General features: G+C 40.4%; 1 protein-coding gene across 3 annotated transcripts in view; it reads right to left on the bottom strand.

Moving 5' to 3' along the window:
* The window catches only part of ksr2 (kinase suppressor of ras 2), a 111,911-nt gene that overhangs the window by 67,692 nt on the left and 20,880 nt on the right, over positions 1-23,339 (bottom strand). For 2 of the 3 annotated variants that reach the window (XM_030417439.1, XM_030417438.1), the window contains exons 4-5: positions 16,105-16,140; positions 14,713-15,205 (exon numbers count right to left, since the gene is read on the bottom strand). In XM_030417439.1, the coding sequence (XP_030273299.1) occupies positions 14,713-15,205; positions 16,105-16,140 (529 nt within the window). The remainder of the gene's footprint in view (positions 1-14,712; positions 15,206-16,104; positions 16,141-23,339) is intronic. The other variant, XM_030417440.1, reaches the window with a different exon arrangement.

The raw sequence follows: 23,339 nt of genomic DNA, 5'->3' as shown, positions 1-23,339 counted from the left end.
CTTTAATAAAGTTGGTGGAAAATGAAATAAAGGTGGCTGGAATAATGATTACAAGAGGGAATTACTGTGAGCCCTTTGAGCTGTTTCATAGAAAGCAGGTTGTGTTGCTTTCAGAAGTCTGCAGTGTCAAGCCTGAGCTGAATAAAAGCTGGCAGTCTGCTGCCCCAGGTAGGCTTTTTATTTTTCTTTCCTGAGGCATTTAAGTAAAGCCAATGCCGAACTTAATCAAAAAGGAATTTATTGTTATTGCAAGGTAAGTGCAAAAATCAAAACATTTTCCTTCGTTAATTCCAAACCAAATGCATTTCCTGAACTTTAAACTTGTGACTTGAAGATTCTGTCTGCCTGACGTTGAACAATACTACATAATGCATGAAGGTTGATTTAAAACTTTGGTAAATGAGACAATCCTGGAGGTAATCAGTAAAGTTTATGCTTTGCAGTTTCATGAACAATTAATTAAAGTGTAGGTAAATTTAAACCGGGCTCCAACTGAAAAGTGTCATGGGATGACTTTTGTTGCTAATTGTTGCTGTATGAACAAAAATGAACTGGACTAGCATTGTTGTCTCTTGATATTGGTAACTCAGATGGGCCAAGATACAAGCAGTCAAACGATCAAACAAGTGGTATATAAAATGCTAGCTTTGCTGAACTTGTGTGAGAGAGAGAACCAATTTGAAGTGTGACATTACGCTCAAGTGTGTCAACCATTAAAGTTTAGAAATCCGCTTTAATTTTGAAGGACACCAATCATTTTTCAGTTTTTCCTCATTTAAAAGAAAAAGTGTTGATAATCTGGTTAAACTAGTGGCTTGTTTAAGTCTTTACTGAGACTTTTAGTATCAAGGCCCAGTTAACAGCTATTTGGTGAATTTGTCATCATACTGTAAGAGAGAGTGACAATAACCAAAACTATGAAAATAAGACCTACATTGTAATAAACCAGAATTGTGCTTTAAAGTCAGATAAAAGCAGTGATGCATTTCTCGTCAGCAGTGTTGTAGCAAAAAAAAATGTCTTGCTTCATTGCTTTGCAAGTATCATGTGTCTCATAACAAGAGTCTCAACCTCTGTACAAACACATCACGTTTGTTAACATGTGTTTCATGGACACGGAGAGGGGCGTGTCCGTCAGCCAGCGCGTGTAGGCGTGCGTGCGTGCCCACGAGTTTTGCTCGTTTGCCGCCGTCTGATGTCTCATCACGACGACACCCGCTGTTCACCTGTTGAGATGGTGGGATCACGACAACACGAGATTATACTCTTTCTTGTTAGGTCCTCTTTTACTGTCAGCAGCTCCCACTGGGATATGGGTGGGTGTCAGCGCGTTGTCAGAGACCAGGACGAGGCACAGTGCTCTCTGTAGGGATGGGAATCTAGTATATGTGTGCGTGTGTCAGCGGTTGGAAGCTGATCATGATGCTGGTGAGACAGCAAGACGCCCCGAGGCAAACAAAGGACTGAAAAAGAGAGCATGCCTGTGTGAGAGACAGAAAATGAGAAAGAGTGAGAGGGGGTGGGGGAGCTGATGACCAGATGGGAAGTGAGACCACTGGTTTAGGACCGGGAGCAGGGACAGAGGAGTGACAAGTTGACAGGAAGGCGGACTGTGATATGTTGTTTTCAGTAGTTTCTCAGGGATGTGTGTCGGGGCACACTGACACTGCACAGCCTGTCTGGCTAAAATAGTTTTTATTCCTTCATGCGGTTGCCAGGAATGATATGATTATAGTGGGACAGGATTGTTTATGTTTTAATTGTGAAGGTTATAATAGCAGCTGCAGGAGTACACTTTATTATAATCTCTCAATTAAATGGTTCTTTCATTTTTAAATGCTGGTGTTTGCAGCACCATATCAGACTTCAAATAGGTGGACGTATTGTTAGTTAATCTATCAGCCAATCGTGATAGTTTCGATGACTGATACATCCATTAAGTGACTGACTTAAAAGTTCCAAACACTGAATTGCCTCATCAGGAGCTGAGCTGGTGGTTGAGAGTAACTAAATCCATCAGGGTCAAAGTAAGGACTCTGTAGACGGTCCTTATTTAGCACGCTCCTATGTGAATAAGCATGAGATACCAAGAAAAGAGCTTTCGCCCCCCCCCATCCATGCATTTATTTTGCATGGATTTGCAAGCCAGCAGCCAGAGGCAGCATCCTTTCATTATATTCCGTCCCAACGCTCTAGACAAACATTTGACCAACTATCTTCATCGACAGGTAAGCTTGGAGACTGTGGGTTAGTCGCTTGAGTTTGAAGCAGCATATACCAAAGGAAAGTTGGTCGACTTGTTGCATTTCATCTGACTTCTTTGAAATCTTTGATTTTTTTTAAATCAGGCTTTCCAATCTAATAGAGGATCTGGAGTGAGACACATTAGACTTAGCGGTCTGCAAAACTAATTTCTTCCTCAATCTGTCAATCAGTTGCAAATCAGGAGATGAGTTCTCAGTAAGCCATGTAATGTGCAGTTAGATCAGAAATTAAACTAAAGGTTTGAACTGTTCTAAGACTGGCAGTGTGTACCTGTATGTCAGACACTGTGATCCACTGCAGCAGTACTACTTAGATGTTTTCTTTTCTTTTTGAAACTTGATGGGTATTAGAGAAATCAGTGTACTCCAGCCTAATGTACACGTGCACTTTCTTCTGGAAGTAACACCTATACTTGGCTCGACATTCTAGGACTCTTCAACGTGTCTTCACTGTACGACTGTCTCAGTAACAACAGCAAAGGGACACTTGATCTCACTGAGTCGACCATCTTTTCTCTGTTTAAAGGGACTACACCCCTGGTGAGTATAGGAAGCATAAGTGGAGAGAGAGGTGTTGTCATGGAGATGGAAGCAAGCATCTCTGCTCGTCAGTAAAATGGGATTTGGTTGTAGTTAGGCTGAGGTTTCAGCATGAGCAACGTATTTCAATGCGCGTTTTAATAACATGAGATTCACACGTAACGCATTATCAAAAGGTGAATGAAAATGTTTAATTTTGACAAAGCCTCCTCAGCTTTTTAAAATAAAGGTTTTATGCTCCTTTTGGATTTTGACTTTTTTGAAAAAAATCCTGTAGACCCCCCATAATTTTTCTCTCTTAGATGGCCGAGTCACTAGGTTTTGGTTCTTCTTCTTCATCCTCTACTTCTTCTTCTTCTCTGTTTGTTACTGGTTCACAACCTCTACTTCCTCTATTCTGTTTGCTGTAACCATGCATAATGTGGCAATGGTGCCAAAAGTGCACTTTGCAAAGCCTATTTAATTTGCTAAAAACCAGTCTTGTGAATCCACAATACGGCCACGCAACTTTCTCTGAAAGAAAGTACAGATTCCTAAAACACTCCATTTCTTCAGGCACCATTGTTTCTCATCATTATCGGTGCCGCACATCAGGTATCTCCACCACCTGGTCATAATTTGTTGTTTGAAGAGTCTTTGGCTCCATACAAGAGTCTTTATTTGATAGCTTGGCTCAGCATGGCAACACAGCGATTATTCTGTGTTGAAATGCTCTGAAAGCCCACAATCAAGCGATGTTGTGCAGATTAGTAGTGAAATACTCCTGGCATCCGACTTTTGGACATTTGCCACTGATGGACTGGATTCAAACACCATCCTCGTGCCTTTTGAATAGCCCAATGCACTGTTCTGTCTAAGTGTTACTCATTTGCCTCATTTGTCTGGGAAGAATAGGAATAATCATTCCTGAGGCTTCAAAATAGAAACAGGTGCTCCAAGATGATTTGTCTCCGGGCCACCAGAAAAAAAATAACAACTTGATATTGTCCATGAATTTCCCTCTTATTTTTTTTTTAAACACAAAGTGAGCTATTCAGCGAATTATGCAAAGTGTGTTTGAATTGGAGTTGATTTCTATTAGCAACTGCTACTTTGCTTACTCTTTAAGAGGTTTCTGTCCCAGCGGAGCCCGAGCAGCCCGGCCCATCAGCACGAAGCCGTTCATCTGTCAGATAAAGTATATTTGTGTATTTCATGTATTCAAATGTACACCCACCATTAGTGACAGCACACCAGGCTTCTGTGCCAACAATGCGGTAGAAGAAGAGACACTTGAGTATGTTGACAGCGCAGCCAAACAATGATTTCATTGCTGTTGTCAAGTTCAAGTTGTTTTGGTAAACAAAGAGTAAGAAGACAGTAAACAATGTCGTCTCAGATTGAACTCATGATCAAACTTCTCCACATCACGTACATGCGTGCGTCATTTCCTGCAAAACCCTTTTGTTTCACTGAGGAAGAAGACTATGTTAAACAATTTGGACATGGTTTTAATGCATTTGAGGGGAAATGAATGATTATTTCCATTTTGCGTCATTAGTTGCTTTCTTCCAAACGTCACAAGACTGATTTCAGCCTTTCAGTGCACAAATCATGCAGGGCAATGATGTCTACCATTAATAGGGGTGATACAGCATGCATTGCACTTATTGAGATCATAATACTGTACTTTTAAGGGACCAGTGTACCATGGAGGTCGTACCAGACTGTATTGTAAATTTATGAATTTCAGGACTTGTATTTAGGTAAAGTAAGACACTGGCACATCAGTTTTATAAAAGTGAATTGAATAAAAAAAAATTGAAATATAGTCTTCCACTAATGTGAGCAATCAGCAGTCGTAAATGTTGAGGTTTTATCTCATTTCAGCCTCCTTCCTTTATCGAATGCGCGCCAGCAGATCTACGGGTGTGTTTTCCTGAGCATCGAATTCAATGAGAAATGTATTTTCCTCAATTCAGTCAAAATGAAACCATAGCTCAAACCCTAAACTCACTAATCCAAGTATTAAAGCAACGGCACTGAATGGGAGAACAGCTATCTGGCCCCCAGCCGTGCGTGTTAAGTGGTAGTTTTGGAGCACAGGCGGAGCAGTAAATGACATTGAACCTAAAAAGAAGGCGGAGGTCAGAGACAATATGGAACCTGGAGTAGATGTTATCTGTCTCGACTTTACCTTCAAAGAGAAAACACTGACATGAAAGCCCCCGCTTGATGGCCTGAATGATGAATCACGTCAATAACTCCATTTATGGTTGTTGGTCAGTAAAACATTCTCTACTTACCACAGCTCACATTGTGGCCTGTTATGGTTTGCTTTGTCTCTGTCACAGCAAAGTTTGATCTCTATTTCACTCTTTTTGGTGTTTGTGTCCGTAAGACAGATTCAAACGGAACTTCAATGATCATTCTGGGGGAACTAAGGATTCATATAATTAATCCAAAATCCACACAAGGTTTCCACAAAATTGACTAAATGCTTTGAGCACAGATTCTGTTATTCCAACTCAGAAAAGAATGACACAACTTTCAAGGGTAACTTTTAATAACCCACTCACATCCTGTTATCCTCCCCAACCAGCTCCCACTTGTTCACAAATCACCACAGAAAAACCATCAGACTAATAAATCCATTCTTTAGCGGCAACAGTGGCATTTGGGCTAACCGTCGCTCCTAAACACTCATATAAATTCATAATCATGACTCCAATTTCTCGGCCGCCGGTGGAGGCCAGGATGAGCGCTCATTACGGCCGATGGATGGTGGGATGGATGGAGGGGAGGCTTGGCAGCATCTGGCTGTTAAGAGCCCGGTGTTGACATCCCCTCTCACCTGCCTTGTCATTAATGGCAGAGGGGCCAAGGACCTGATTAACATGGATGAGCTTTTGTCTGCAGAGAGACGACGATACACACTCACGTTCCCCTTAAAGCACCACCAAATGCTGCTTCCTCTCCTACCCTTCCTCACACACACATACATTATCTCACTCACTGACATACATGGCCTGGTGCAGTACACTGTTCTACACAGTTAATGTCCCACGCAGCAGAACATGTGGGGCCAATAATCCTCAAGGGTCAGAGGTCGCCCACTAATGTGTCCTGAAGAGAGGCGGATCTGTATCTCTGCCGAACGTCTGGGGAGCAGAGACATCAATTTGACGCCTGCTGAATTTTCAGAGGCCGCTCATGAGTTTGCTTCTTCGCAGTGAAAGGTAATAAACGTGTCTGCAGATTACAGATCGCTCCATGAAACAATGCTCAGCACCAGGGAAGAGACGGTGTAGTCGACTGAGTTAAGTCGTGGAGGTCCAGTACTTTATAGTGAGATGAGATATTTTCTTGAGTTTTCTGACTCTGGAGCTGCTGATATTCTGGAGCTGTGGACACTTTCGTTGCAAACGTCAGCATAGTTCCAGTCAGTCCCTGTTCTAACTACAACAGATGACGGGATCAGGCCCATCAACCTGTTCACATTCTGACTCATGATCTCTCAGTGGTCAATACTTACTAAATGAGTACTCAGTAATCATTGGTTGGTCTTCCTTTTGATTTTAAAGTTTTAATGTGTGCCACGGGCATAAAGCTGGGGGGCAATGGCCCCTTCTGTATTATCCCTGTCATTATACAACGCAGGGTTGCATAACAATATGGACAACCAGGAAATGATTCTGTAGTGCATTTTTTAACTTGCACTGGGTGAGTGTAAACAGCAGGAACAAGACGGTTATACTATGGTCTGCATCTTCACATTAAAAGTTTCATATTTGGTAAACACTGTCGATCAGCTTTACTGCATGTGAGCACCAAGTATCAGCGATGTCCACCCTTCCCCATCCTCTGCTCAGTCAGCTCAAAGCATGGTTCGCCCATCAAGTGCCACAGTTTGATCCAGCATGCTGTGGTGAAGACAGGACTCTATAAAGATGGTTGCACAACAGTCTCTGATTTCCCATTGCTCCCAGTTCACCCATTTGATTTCCTGCAACTGGACTAAACTAAGAGCAGCCTTAAATCCAAGATGGATTCGCAAAGACTACAAACAACAAAGCTGTAAAAAGTAACTGTTAATAAAAAAAAAAGGTAGCACAATAGAAAAATATTTAGCAAAATGTAAGGAGGCGACCGGGATCTGCATGCAACACATGTATTAAAAATCACCTGAAAATCAATTTGAGAGTAGTGTCAGGCTCCAGTCCTGTGAAGAGGTGAACTCATTTGTTTACATTTGGATTACAGACACAGCTGCCCTTTAGTGAATTCTCTCTCGGTTATGTTCAACACCTGATGTATGTCAATGCCGCCAACACCTCACCGCCGTTTCCCTTCGCACCGCTGAGGAAACTAAATCCAATAAAAAATGTGTTTTTCTGTCGGAATCAGGAGATGTTACAGATGACTGTAAAATAACACATTGACAGTCTCTCAAAAGAGACGCATAATGAGAGGGGTGAAGGGAGAAAGAAAAGGAAACAGGGAGAGAAAGGGGAAAGGAAAGGGGGGGACAGAAATATATGATGTGTACACCAGCTCAGTGAAAGCAAACAGCTAAATTAGTCATGGAAGGGATGCAAATTTGCTTCCCCTGAGCGTTGCATGGTAGAATTACCCTGAGAGAAGCAGTGGGTGAATCATGCCAACCCCCGGCACCATGTGATTTATTAGCAAACATCCATTCAATAAGAGAGTGCTTAACATTCAAAAAGCTGTGAAAGTCTCATAAGGTGGCATTATCTATATGATATTACCATTTCCACTGGCAGGGGGAAAGGCAAGACAAGAGAGCGTGGAGAAACAAACATGCCTACTTTTCCAGAACGATCTTGGCGTGACGTGCCGAGTGGGACTGTGACAGACTGAAAACTCACTTGGCCTTTTCCACGCACGCATGTTACTACTCATTAACATAGACAACGAGGTTCATTAATTGACACTCCAGCCCGAAGAGCCTCTCCCCTTTGAAAAGGGCACGGAGAGAGAGAGAGAGAGAGGGAGGGAGGGAGGCATAAAGACAGGAGAGGCAGAAATATAGAAAGGTTTAAAACATAAGCAAAATGAAATTGCCGTCGCACTCCTGCTTAGAAAATTAAAGTTTAAGTGGTGCTGGGTATTCGCCGCACTTGTCTTTGATAAGTGAAATTGTTAACACGCTGAAGAACTATCGAAGCCCTTAAAGGAATATTCCACCAGCAGGCACTTCTGCGCTGTTCGACATTATCATTTTCTGGTGATTAATGTGTTTCAGAGGGTATTTGAACTATCAACAGTATTTATGTATATTTGTATTTTCTCTCCACTCATCACATCGACTTCTAACTTTAGATTTCCAGATGAGAAACATTACATTTCAACCTCTTCTGATTCTGGAGCCCTGGAACTCCTGGACTCACAGGACCCTCAGAACTTCAATTAGTAATTTTTGATTTATTACCGAAAGAAGTAATGTGTCAATTTAAAAAACACCTCTGCTCCTCTGAGGTAAATAGCCCCCAAAGACTCATGAGCCATTTGAGTATTATAGTCTTAAATGTCACTGACGGTTCAAACACTCGTGTACATTCCTCCTGGCAGTTTTGCACATTTCGTTGACAGAAGAGAAGAGGTTTCTCGGGCAGCACTCATCTCAGCTTAAATACCTGCAGAGTGATAATTTGGACTGCACAATTTATTAAAAATACAACATTTATACATGTTGTATTTATTTGTCTGTAAAAGTAATTAAATACTGTGATTTCTCATTACTCTGTATCTTGTTTTGACTGTCATTTCGCATGTGAAAGGTAGACGAAGGGCTATTTTCTATTATACTCTATTAAACATGACAGCTATGTAGAATTGTCTCGCTGCAAGTAAAAGATTACACAATTAATTGGAGTTTTGTCTTTGTAAATGCAAACCAGACAAAGACAGTTTGAGTTCTTAGCTTTTTTTTTCTGTGGGACTTTTAAGTGTTTTGTCATTTGTTTTTTATGCCAAATGAAAAAATATATATTCAGGAGACAGATCTGTCTTCTTTACTTCTCTTTTGTCTTCAGTCCATGCATACATTTTTCTTTTCCTTTTTTTTTATTTTAAGATTTTAATTGTTTTTATCATTTTGTCTCTATTGTGTTTCAGTTGGATTTTTGACTTTGCAACAGTGTCGACAGGATGAGAGGGACCGGAGAATGATTAGCGTATTTCTTGGCTGTGTAGTTTGACTGATTCAGTGTGTGTGTGTGTGTGTGTGTGTGTGTGTGTGTATGTGTGTGTGTGTGTGTGTGTGATTCTGTGTTTGCAGGCGCTCAGTGGGACGGGAAGAAACTGACTGATTGCAGTAATTGGCTCTCACATTTCACATTGTCTAATAAGTTAATGCATGGAGAGGATGGCGCCATTAAGCAATTCTCATTGCATGATGTTCAATATGTTAACAGAAAGAAAACTGTCAGTCTCTGAACATTTCTTTGGATGAATTGATTCTAAACCGGGCGTAATCAATCGTGTCAGGTAAAGTTAACAATGACCGGATGACATTTTTATAGCAGGTGCTTCAGTCATCCCGCCAGAACAAACAGTAATATCAGCACTGTATTGATCTCATACAGCAGTGCTCTTTAACCCTGTCTGTGGTACATTCCATATTGGAAAAATGTATCCCAATCTAGACATGTTGACAGAGAGCACATGCTTTTCGACTGATAAGCACAAGATTGGGATTTCATGTTTAGCTTTGTCATCCAATGAAATGTAATGTCTTGTTACAAGTCATATAGGCTAAAGAGAACATCTTCTCTTTGAATTCATTGGACTTTACTTTATGTGTATTTCATTATCCGGGTCTTTTCTCACATGAACAATACTTGGCTATAAAATGTCAATATCTTTCTTGTATATACATGAAGTTAACTCGAGTTTTAGATATAAAAGCAAAAATTAACCAATAGCAAAGTTAAAGTCATTTGAAATGATCGGGAAAGAATCTTAACTGTGAATCGACCAGTGGTCTGCAGTGCTGGAGGAAACACTTACTTATACTCATTAAGTATTTCAGTATTTAAATGTGAACTGTTGGTCCCCCACTATATATGCATATTTACTGAGAGTATACACTGAATGACTCATTTCAAATTAATAACTTTCCTAAATTCCCCTAAACTTAGACATATCCTTGGACTCAGCATATATATATATATATATTTTTTTTCATGCTGCAAAACAACGTATTAATTATCGTATGAGTAATGTGTTTTCCTACTTCACAGTCATCACAAATTGATATAGATGGTCCAGATATAAACAGGAGGGGTGATTGTTAAACTAACTGCATACTTTCGTCAATATATTCGCTACATAAAAAATAATTTTACTTTTTCTCAGCCGGAACAAGTAACACTCACACACAAATTGCTGGTTGAAAGGAGGTTTCAACACACAAATAATACAAATACGTTTTACTGCATCACAGTCAGTAAAAATCAGATATCTTAAATGCTAATGACAGGTTGAGGCCCATGAAAAAAACCTGTCACATGCAAATGACTTCACATGCTTCTAATTGGCAAGATAATGCTACTTGTTAAAGACACACCAAGTTCTATTTTTACTTTGCATTTATCAACCAAGAGCCTGAGTCATTACCATAGGAACAAGAAGGATCTGCTCACTATCTATCTCTTAAAGTGCGCTTTTCTTGTGAACAAACACAACAGGGTGAGAAAATATCTGCACCAATTGTCTGTAGAAATTGAGATATTTAAAATACTTTTCATTTTCAAATCACGTGCGTTTATAATGAACAGTTACAGAACCCATGGTAGAGCAAGATCTATACTCATAAAAACGGTTTTATTGAACGTAGCATGTCAATGAAGACTGTGACGTTAGCCGCCATTTTCAGACCCTTGCCCTTGGCTTTAGTGCTTACAGCTATTTTCAAACAATAGTTAATCATGGTATTTGTCAGAGGAACGTTTGGGTGAAATCCAAAATCATAAAACTATAGGTTAGAACTCATAAAAAAAAAAAAATATTAGGATCATACAAAGAAGTTATGGAATGCAGAAAGGCAACTCCAGCGTTTATTCGTCTTGTATGCCGTTGTTTGTCCCGATTTAGCGTCTTGGAGTTTTCGTTAGTTTAAAGCGAAACTCGCGCCAAAATGCAACCTAGGCTTTTTTTGTGAATGTACCCGAGTCAAAGCTTCATGTAAAAGCATAACTATGATGAAAGAGGCACTTTTAAGATTTAGCGTATTTTCGTTTTAGGGTCAAACTCATTTTCAATGAGAGTGCTACGGGCACTTTAGCAATAGCATCAAAATCGCTATTTTTAAAACACTAAGAAGGCTTGACACAACATGAAACTTTGCTCGTAGTATCACCAGGGTCTCTACACATGAACACAGGCAATGAGAACATTGTTTGTGTACACAGAGTTTACTAAAAAGAGAGTTTTTAGATGACTCACATTAGCAGTAGCTTGTTCCGCTAGCCGCCGTCCTGCCAGCCAAAAGTATCGATCTCCAAATGCGACGTAAGATGGACGAGAGTTAAGGTGGAACGCTACTGTCTTCCGGCAACAACGTGAAGCGATATCTCATGTGACTTTTCCGGCTTTTTATTTTAGTATTGTTTCTCATATGTGGCTCCTTTTTTAACTTCAAGGTCAATACTTAAAAGTGCAATTCTGCTTGTAATTATGCTTTTACACGAAGGTTTGACTCAGGTACATTCACAAAAAAAGCCTAGGTTGCATTTTGCACTTTTTTTGTACAAAATAAGTATGATCATTTATCCTTTATCAGATTGTGGTTTCAGAACGTCTCACAATTGAAACTGTTTAGCAGGAGCCAGCAGTCCCCCACTTCTTTTTCATCTTCCTACCTGGTCATTTCTGGCAGCCATGCAAAACTGGAAAATGCAATCACTAGAGCAAGGTTTGTTCGCACTAGGCTAATACAGAAACATGGCGGTCAGTCAGCTTTCTGCTCACTTAAAAACTTGGGTCAACCAAAAGTAACCAGTCCAAGATGGCTAAAAGTAAAGGAAGCTGAGCCTCTTCTGTATTAAGCTGAACAGAATATATCTCTTTGTCAGTAAACGGAGGATCAAACCAGACCTGAAACACAACCACACATATTTATACTTGCACTTGACAGGTGGTGAGGAAGAAAGAATAAAGACTCCTAATTTCCCCACACAGTTGAAAGTTTGTTTTCTTATGCATTGCGACTTGCAATATTGAAAGCCGTCTCATCTCAGGGTGAGATTATCTCGGATTCATAGATATTACTGAACAAAACGGCAAGGAGGCAATTTGCTCATTATTTTTTCGGATGGTTCACTGCAAGCTGAAAGGAAAAGGCATTATCACGTAGACAAACACATTAAACCAGGGAGCACAAAGCTATAAAGCAAAAAGATGAGGGTACACACGGGCAGACCAGAGTTTTTACATTAAAAGTGGAAACAATTTTCAGAAAAACACATCTTGTGCAGCGGTAGATAAATAAACACTGAAAAAGAGGCTATTGTGCACTAAACAAATGCCATAAAGATGTCCAAAAAGCACTTAATACCAACTCTAATACCAAAGCATAATGTAGCCAACCTTACTAAACACATTCCTAGAGTTCATTAAGCAAAAAACATAAATAACTGTCATATTTGAATAATCAATTACCAGTGTCATTTTTTCCCTTGTAAAGCAGAACACAATTAACTACATTATGTCCATAATGTGTATTATAGCAATTATGTGGTGTTTTACCTCTTTAGGTTAATAGAAATACTTAAATTATTACATGGCAAAGGGGACAATGGCCCATTATTACACGTCTCAAATTCATTTATCAATCAGTGCCACAACCAAATCCTAGTTTTAGTTCAACGTGGCATGCTGAGGATTCTTGCACATTCAGCTACTCAGTCTTTGTGCTGTATTATGCAGAGATAATGAGATATTAGTGCATATCTCATTACGATAAAGGCAGAAAAATGTCTCCTGGGGTCAGAGGGTAATCCCTGGATATTGTGTCCTGGCCACAGTGCCAGACAATTAAGCAGGAGAAGATAAGGACCTAAAGAGCACTGAGAGCTTATTAAAATCCTCCGGTTGGTAATAAGGGGAAATACGTGTTGTATGGAAGGAACAGGGTATCATGGCCATCGATAGCCAATAAAGTGTGAAATAGACTTGTGCGTGATATTTAACATAGTTTTTCAGTGTTAGTTTGTACCGTGAAATGTTTGCAAGTTTTTTTTTCATCCTGAAGTGAAAAATCAAGACAAGGAATAATACATGGTATGGTGTGAACTTTCGGGCTTCTGACTTTAGGTATTTTACAGATGCCAGCATTGCACCGAAAGCCAATTCCCATGCACGCAGAGAAACGAAGCAAAGTACGGCCGCCTCATGCCAGAACTGAACCACCCTGGCTTGATGCTTGCCAGCACCATCCCCCCGACCAATTATGATGTATTACGAGAGGTACTTGGCCATCAGAGAAGCCAACAGATCTGCCCTGTCTGGATGAGCTACAACATTTCCAGGCACACACAGGCCATCGATTCGAGGGGCTCAACTCACAGCCTGCAGTCTATCAGTGCTCAGGGACCGGTAATCAATTCTCTAATGCCGTTTGAGCCTATTCACTGCAGCTATGATCCACTCCTCACTGTGCGGATACAGATGTAAACACCCACATAGATGAAGCCCTGTCCGCAAAAACCAAGCCCACGACAAATATAACCCAGATCGCCATCGCGAAAGCAGAGGACAACTCCCAAATATTAACTTACCAAGTGAAGCAATGGTAGGGCACTGTCATCTAATGGCATTAACAAAATGAGAGCAGCTCTCCTGAGGCAGGCTCTGGTTCCTGATTACCTAGCAGTGGTGGACCCTGTTTGTGGCCAAATCTGATCAGCATAGTGCCAGACACAAGCATGGTCGGTCAGGAACTCGGCCTCGATGCCCCTTATCTCTACCGGCAGGCCATCGGTTCTTTATGGGCAATGATGTCCTCCTGGAAATTAATCTGATTGGACTCTGGTCGAAGATTATGTCGGAGTAAAACTGCTGAAAGGAAAGGTGGGGCCCTAACTTCCTCTCTGTGTCAGTTAGATCAGATGGCATTACGTTGTGAGACCTTGTACAGATCCGGCAGAGAGAGGACCAACTCTCTGAATGTTCTGCTTCAGGCAGGCTATGTGCTGAAATCAACTGACCGGTAAACAACTTGGATTATTGCTCCAAACTTCTTAAATAAGATCCCTTTGACAGTTGAACAAATTTGTGTAATAAGAAACACACAGCCTCGGACCTAAATTAATTTTGTGGTCACATCCACGCCATCTTCCTTCCAGCTGTACACAATGTAACTTTAGAGTTCAAATACTTTAAAGGCAAACATAAGTTAACTTTTTGAAAACTTCGCAACAAACTGGGTTGTCTATAGACTCATCACCCAATGAGTTGTACCTTAACATTTAAATGTTATTTACACATTATAGATCAACAATAATAATAGTATAATACTGTTATATAATAGTATAACACTCACAGGGGCCAACTTGTGTATGTGTACTTTTACATACGGTATATTTGCAAATAATGTTTACTTATTTTACTTATTTGGCAAATTAATGCAAGTTCAATTTGTACTGAGTGTTTTCATATTGCGGTACCACTGCTTTAATCCAAATAAAGAATATGAATTCTTCTTCCACTGATGAATTCATCCTCCACTGATATATCACTATATCATATGTTGTAGTTAAATATACATAACATTATCAAACATTTTCAAAAATGGGTAAAAAGCACATAGTTCGCCGCTTCAGATCCTGTGCTTGGAATTTGGATCTTTGTGTTTGCATGTGTATCATGGTGATCAAAACTGCTTGAAAAGTGCAACACTTACTTTGGTGTCTGTGTGTCCTCCAAGCGGTTCCCCAGCTGGAACTCGTGGGATTTGCTGCGGTGCAGTGCAGTGAAGCCCGGCAGCAGATGAATGAGCTTGCGGCTGGGCGGAGGTGGCGTTCCCGGGGCCTTTACTTTGTTCCTTCGCCGCATTGGGGGAGTGCCGGGCGGGGTCATGGTGTTGACCACCAAGGGAGTCCGAGGAGGTGTGTGGCCAAAATGCCTCTGGCGGGGTGAAGGGGGCAGGGAGCGGTGACCAGTGTCCAAGGGTGGGAAGCCAGGGCTGTCGACTGTCAGTCGATCGGCATATAAAGGGGGCGCCAAGGCCTGGGGGCTGTGGCACATGTGCTGGTTGTACTTGGACTGGACTTTGGGGCTTTGAGCGAGCTGGAACCGGATCCACTGACTGGCCTCTGGCTGGCACACTGGAGTGTTTTCTTTGCCCGATTCAGAGGTCGGCCACTGGATGGACCAGTCTTGCTTCGTCTGGCTCCCTATTGGAAAGGAAACAGAGATAGGCTGATTGAATGCCAGGAAAACAACTGCTTGCAAAGAATGCAGGTTCACACTGATTAAAAAAGGCCATACTTTTTTGCTTAGCTGTGGTTGTATCTGCAAATAGTTCTTTAATTTACCCAGATTTTGAGATATCTGTGTGTGAGCTTTCACATTGAATGGACATGAACTACATATATATATATATATATATATATATATATATATATATATATATATATATATACACACACACACACACATATATATATATATATAAAACACTATAGTTTTCAGCACTGAGACCCCTTCCATTCAAGAATTCTCAGGGGCACATTTCTCAAAACCTGAGAATATGAAAGCAAAATTATCTGCATGTCTAAATATCACTTTGAGTGACAAATTATGTTATTTTTTTTCTCATTTTAAATATCAATTTGGGTGAACATTATTGCGTAATATGGTGTATCAAGTTGTACCAAATTGGTTTGTATCATGCATTTAATACTAAAACATCCATTAGCTCTGCTTCTTGATTGCAGCGGTAAGAGTAAATCCTGGCAGCAGGCGGACATTTACGACCAGCAAATGTGCTCAATTTGGGTAATGAAGAATTAACGTTCGCTATTATCTGTCGTGAACGAATTAGTAGTGTGGTGTTGTTCAAATATGCAGATGTGGAGCAGATTAAGCATGAATGGATGGAGCGAGCAAGTGAGTAAAATGGAAGTGTGTGCCAAAACAGAACAGGGCAAAGCTGCATGAGTCATAACACAAGCCGACTTCGACCGAAACTAAACTTTCTGCTCGATGAGAAACAAAGAGAAGCGCTGAGGCGAAAATAGTTTGAAAGTATGCAGCCAAGATGAGTTTTTGAGCTCAGATGACAATACTTTACCTCCATTACTGTGCAATTTATCCTCCTCAAGTTGTTCTTCAGAAAGGAACAAAAAACAGAAGAGTGTGTTTATTGATCTGGCAGACACACAGCTGAAATAGTCTGCAATATTCTACTTTCCATCTGCAGTTACGCATAGCCAAAAGGCTGTTCAGCAAAACAAAACATATTGTGTGTAGAATTGATCCTGGGTACGTTTCAGCAGATGCAGTATCTCATGCATGACTGATCTGGAGCAAAATTGACCTCACATGCTCAAAACATTCTGCTATTGATCGTGAAGCCACATTAAATGCAAATTACTGTCAACAGCCCTAATACTTAGATTTCTTTTTTTGTTTTGTGTCATTAATTTTCTTCCCTGCGACATTGTCTCTGAGGAACGATAAGCATCAAAAACACAAACTTCAAACACAATATCAACACCAGCAACATCAAATGAACCGAGAAAAATATCTCCCATAAAAGGTCCCGATGGAATTGCAAAACTTGATGGAGAAAGAAAGCCTGAAGTCTTTCCTATCCTGTAATGTTATGAAGAAGAGGCCGCAAGGAGGAACCACAAGTTGTGGGAAGAGATGGCTGCAAAGACACAAGGGACATAATATGCAGGGGTTTTCATTTTCATTTTTTTTTATCAAATATACTTTAGTCATCCCTATGTGGGTTCTTAAATGTCTTGTTAAAGAACCCCGGCCCCCCCAAAAAAGACACCCGGTTTAAAGACTATGCAAGTTTTTCATTCGCCAAAGGTTATTTTGTTTTAGCAGAGACAGTTGTGCAGTTATTGACCTGCCAATGGGAAGTATTTTTCAATATGGCAGCAGGTTAATTTGGTTCTGTTTGTTGTCTTTGAGTTAGTCTCAGAGAACTTAAAAATCAAAGTTTAAAATGTATGTTTTAAAAAACAAAATGAGCCCCATGTGCACTGATATCTGTTTGCTACACTATATTGCTTATATATAGTATTGATACTCCATCTATCTATCTATCTATCTATCTATCTATCTATCTATCTATCTATCTATCTATCTATCAACTCATTTTGTGCTAAGAATATTTTAGTAGGATTTAATTTCAGAAAAGTACAATAAGAAGTGTATTTAGTGTACTTGTATGTGCTAAAGTAGAACAACTTCAAGCACACTTTGTGGACAATAAGTGTATTGTTGCGTATGTACTAATATACATGCTTGATTAGTTAGTTTAAGCTCTGCCTTATTTGTGTTATAAGTACATTAAAAATGTATTGTGAGTGTCTTGCAAAGATTCAAACACTATACCATTAATATATTATTTTTGTAGTTAGAGTATGCTCAGTTATACTCAGTTATACTAAAAAGGACATTTCGTAATAAATTATCAATATACTTCATTATCACTTTTACATTTTACATTTTAATTATACTTTAAATTAAGCATAACATGTAAACGTATATAGTTTATACTTTGAGTATATGAATGCTATATATGAATATATATATATTTATTATTATTTACTTGTATTATTATATATAGTTTTATTCTGATACGATAAAGTATTAAAAAGGGGAAAACCAATTATACCTGAAGGAATGAACGTTTTCATATTGACAGTACAAACAACTACCTGCATTCACTCAGTCAAGGTCGGTTGACACCCCCTTTGCCAAGTTTATAAAATGTTTGCTTGATTTTTGTACCTTGATGAAGACCTTCAAGGTTGAAACCAGTCAGTTTTTCATGTTCTGTAAGTATCTGTTTCTCAAGAAGCTGATTTTGTTTGCTGCTCTGAACATGAGTGCTGAAAGTGTTTATTCTCATATAGCAACATAGCATTCTGAATTAGCCACAGTTTGTGGCTCTGCCCTATGGCAGGCCTTCTACCTCACAGTAACATCTGCTAAAGCACATGGGCATTGTAGAATCTAAAGCCATCTGCCATAACAAGCTGACAAAAATAAACATAATTTTCTCAGAATCATAATTGAAATGGCTAAAAAACCATCACAAGTCCATCGATTTTACACGTCAAAGTCTGTTTTTACAGCTCTTGGGAAGAAACACTGCACGTGTGAAGAAAGAAAAAGTTGTCTCAAGTGAAGGCACACAGCAGATCTCAGTGTCTTACTGATCCATTGTAGGAACAATCATCTTTCAGATGGAAAGTTACAGCTGCAAAAATACCTTCTGAGTGAGCGGCTACTCTTATCTCACTCTGCAGTTTTAACTGTGACACATCCACCAAAAAAGGACTAACATATATTGATGGCTACTGGAAGATGTACCATAAACATAACATCACAGTAAACCAAATGATGTCATTACTTAGCTCCCACTTGCTGGTTGATGTTTGCCAGTTAGTGAACCAGGTGTTGTCTTTGGTTGTCATGGAGAGCACTACATTGCACATGGTTACAGCCCCTGCACAGAATGTGTTTTTATGAAAAGTACAACATCTGAAATAGAAAATTCTTTCTACTGATTTTCCAGAAATACAGATCACATTTTCAAGGATTGATTAGTGTCATAAGCAGCCGTGATTAACACCTATAGATATTAGCCAGTAGGGTCTCTTGAGTTGCTGCTGCCCTGCCTGAGGACCACACTCTCACTTGTGCCTGAACCCCTAGTAAGAGGTCCCCATCTCAACCCCTTCAGAAGGACATCAAGATGCAGAGAGGACGAGTGGGCCCAAAAGAGTGCTCATCCATAAAATGTACGGTAAAGATGAAGGGGGGCTGCTCGATCAAGCCTCCTTTATTTGCGAGAAGCGCAACAGGCCACTCGGATACGAGCTTGACCCCTCAACGGCCACTGAATGGATCACACCACTAAGCCTGAGATCACAGGAAGATGATTGCTTTTGGTCGGGTCTCGGTGTATTACCTGACACACGATGTACTAACTTGTATTGTACACTTGGAGATTTGTACCACCTGAAATCCGACAAGATCATTTCTGTAAAACATTTGATCTAAATTATGAGCTTTTCTTTCGATAATTACTTTCTCGCAGCGAGGCAGCATCACTTTGAAAAAAATAAATTCTTTTGACAGGTCTTATCAAATTGATACCCAAGTGAAATTTCTCTGCAAGAGAAGCAATGAACTTGCTTCAGGTAATGAGTCAATTCATGGAGCGCACTAGTATCTTAGCAACTGCTTCAGCCATATAGTAACAGGACCTGACTTATGAATTTTCTTGTTTCACATGATCTCGCCTAAGCAACAACCTCGGGCAACAGACACACACACAAAAACGCTCGCTGCTAAATGAGATGAAATACACAGAGTGAGTATAACCCCTTTGAGAACTGTGATTTCAGTTTATTTGTGTGGCTATGCTTGTTAGCGGGTAATTCTCAGGATTTTCATGGAGGGAAATTAAACTGAGTCTTGTAATTGATCATGGCTTCTATGGGCTAAATTTGACTGAGCAGTAACTTGTTGATATCAAGGCTTGACTATTCCCCATCAGTTTCTGTGACAGAATTCCTGCTACTACATTATTGCTTTTCTTTTACTTTATTAGTGATTTTTTTGTGATGCATCAGGTCATAGTTTCACAGTATCATATTACAAAATGATCATGATACACTTGCAAGCACTTTTTCAACTACACAAGATAACGATGACGGTGCTATAAGCAAGCAATCAATGTCGCATTCCACAGCCAAATCACAACATGGTATAATCGTGCATCTTGACATTGACACACAGAAATGAAAAAATAACTTTAAAGATCTGTGTAACTGTCTTTAGCTGAACAGAAAACTCTTTACACTGTAAATATGTGTATTTTACGCTGGTGAGTTCAACCTCAGTATACTGCTGCACCTCTCTTGCCCAAGGGTTACATTACGAGACTTAAACCATGCACAGGATTGTGCTTGAGGTGGAAATCGTGAAATCATGTTGAATCACTTTGTGCAGTTCGGACTAAAACGCTTCAGCTGACCTGGAATCATGCCAAATGGTGTAATAGACCTGCAGGTCCACCTTGTCACTGTTGCATTTGGCCGTGTGGTAACAACACAATCCATTGTCATGTTACCAATAAAACATGTATATCCAGTTAGACTTTCAAAATAAAGGCAGCAAACAATACTCAGTTAGGCTTAGGTAAAAAATGTGATTTTGCTTGGTACAGACTTTATTTCCTGTTATAATTATCATCCCCTGCTGGCACTGCACCTTCAGACATGAATACCATGATACTCACATGCTGTCCTCTAGTGGATTGGCGGGTCTATAACACATTTTGTTGTGACCTTTCATGTGGTCCAATGCTCAGCATTGTCTTCACTCAGTTGTTCATCTTGCTAGTCGAAGCTGTCACATTCTATTTAGAACAAAGCTAGGCGATGCAAGCATTACACATAAAGTTAAGAGCTAGTTTTGGTGGGTTTCCTGGCGTTTCAATAAGTTTAGCTGACTCGGTTGTTATCAGTCACCATTGAGTGAAGCTCCTGCACTGAAAAGTAACTGATTTGTTCACTGAAGATGATTCAGTTCAGTCAGTTCTCTTTAAAAGTTAACTGATAAACATTTGTTCATCCATGTACGAAGGACCTCTACTTTGTGCATTCAATATAGAGCTGGAGGCAAGTACCCTCGCATAGATCTGCCTACTCAAAGAGAGCTAAAACAGCGAGCCTTAGGCTGGTTATGATCAAAGTTCAAAAACACAACTGAAGAAATAAAGCTCAATAATAAAATTGTATGTTGTCGATTTACTATGTCTTTGCAATCGGGTGATAATAAGGGTTTACAACTTAGTGTCAGCTGCCCGCGACTGCTCAGAAGTCTTGCAGTTTTAAGTACTTCTGTTTGACTTTAAAAATCATCTTTTAATTGCTTGATTTGTCTATTAAATCAATTGAACGTGCCTATTAAAAGTTTTAAACTCAAACTCACTTGCAACAACACAACTCACTGTTCGTGTGTTAAAGTTGCCATCGACATCTAATTCACAGATATGAATGGTAGCAATAATTTCATCTGACTCAAAATAAATAATGTGAATAAGTGCATTTCACACGCTCTCAAACCCATCCTGTAACAAATCTTCATAGACCAATCTTTTGTCCCATTTGTAAGCAAATGCTAATCACATAAATGCATAACTAAAGATGTAATTCATCATCCACCGTCTATTCCCTCTCTTCTCACCTGAGTAACCCAGCATCTTGACGTCAACTGTCGATCCAAACAATGCAGCGAGCATTTAAGGCCACTTCTACTTTGTGGTGATTAATGCAAATATCACACCCCAACAACATTAATGGGGCAATCTTAACATGCAGTGAGGCTTTGAGAAAGCCAGATAACAGCTTCATAATTGGACTAATTACCTCTAGATGTGTTGCTTCTCTGGGCTAAATGGCAGTGAAATGCCACTGGGACAGGGGCTGCTCTATCTTACTGCCACTGTGAACAGGATTTGGGGAAAAGGGCAATGGCTGCATTCAATAGATGCAGTGTCCCCTTTTTAATCTCGTCTCTTTAAAGTTGAACGTGTGTGGACTTTTCTTGCAGTGTAATCAGTGGGACACATAGTTCGACTCGGCTAATTAGTTAACCGCCAATAAGGACCACCCAGGGGTGTTCAGGAAGATGGGTGTCGGGGGGGTTCGGTCAATGCTTCTTCTGGTCCTTTTTTCTTCCCTGTTGCATCTGCTCTTTTCTTTCGCGACATGATTGCGTTTCTCCTTCGCCTCCTGTCGTCACTGCCTCTCTCTCACCCTGATTCTCTCTCATGTTATTCCACGTCTTTCTTCCCCCACATGCCTCCTTCACTTTCCTTTCCTTTCCTCCGATCTCCTCCCTCGCATATTCTGCGCCTCCTCTGCCTTTCTACATCTCTTTTGCCCGCTGATGGCATTTGAAGCCAATTAGGTGTTTCTGCATGCGTGTGAAGCTGTCTCAAGGCAGGGCACGGGGACATTCCTTGAAGCTGTCATTAGGGGGGAAAGGCACCGAGGAGACCTGTCGTGCTGAACTTAGATCAACACTATTATCCCTATCAACAGAACAACCCAGATTCTAGAAATTCTACATGTGGAAATGTTTGTTTGTCTTTGTGTGTGTGGGTGTGGGTGTGTGTATGTGTATGTGTGTGTGTGTGTGTGTGTGGACTTGTCTAGAGGGGCGGGCTGGATAATGAGTGTATATTGCGGCACAAAGGACCGACCGGCTGCCTCCGAATTGTATGACTCATCCTCATTGCAGCCCGTGGACTGCAATCCCAAGAGCCTGTAGTGGAATATTCTATTAACTTGCATTAGTTTCCTTCCTCCACCATAACACCAACATACATTCGCTCATCGAGTTCTCTGTTTCTCTGGTTACGTGATGTATACACTGCCAAGATTGTAAAGTATATGAATGTCCCATGTCTGCCAATTTTAACATAATTCCTGATGACTCATAAACTGGAGCGACGTATCTTCTTTGGAAAAAAAAACCATGTGGCATAAATCTGTAAATCCCCTTCTGCGCTTTCATTCATGCTGCTGGAATATATCCGTACTTCTGCAACAACCTCCAGATTTTTTAAGACAAAAAATAAAAACTCTTTAAAAAGACTCAAGACGTAAGAACATCCTCTGCGTCTTGCTTAGCAGTGGTTAAGTGCTCAGAGCTCTCATGGGGCTGTGTAAGCCTTCAAAAGCACATGCACATCTCCTACTCGTACCTGTTGACACACAGGTACTCGTGCAATCCCGCCGACGCACGCGAACACAGATGTGCAAATGTGGATGATGTTTCGAAGCCATGACATATCTTCCTCTCCAAACTCCATCTGGGTAAGAATATGAAAAAAAAAAAAACAGTGCTGCACGCCCTTTATTTCCCTCGGCTGAAAGTGCCTCTCACCGCTCTGTGTGGGGGTTGTGGTGTTGCTGCGGTGCATTCACACATCTCCAGCCAGTCCCCCCTATTAGAGAGCCCATTAGTGACTCTGTGTGGCCAGATCCTGGCTTTGGAGAGCCAGGGAGAGAGAGAGTAGAGGAGTATGGTTGAGGCAATGGGCGAAGAAGAGAAGCAGATGATAAACAATAAGCAAGAAGGCAAGAAAAGGAAAGGAAGAAGTGTGTGAAGTAGAGAAATCTGGAATTAGCAGATTATTTTAAAGGTCTTTAGTTTGCTGAGCATGACCCATGTTTGACCCTTTGTTCATGTGGTAAGAGGTGGTTGTAAATGAGGGGAGATCATAACCAGATCTGTGTTCAAAAATGTTTTTTAAGGTCA

Source organism: Sparus aurata, chromosome 5, assembly GCF_900880675.1.
Source record: "Sparus aurata chromosome 5, fSpaAur1.1, whole genome shotgun sequence".
NCBI classification, from domain to species: Eukaryota; Metazoa; Chordata; class Actinopteri; order Spariformes; family Sparidae; genus Sparus; species Sparus aurata.
This window is presented reverse-complemented; position numbering and strand designations above follow the sequence as displayed.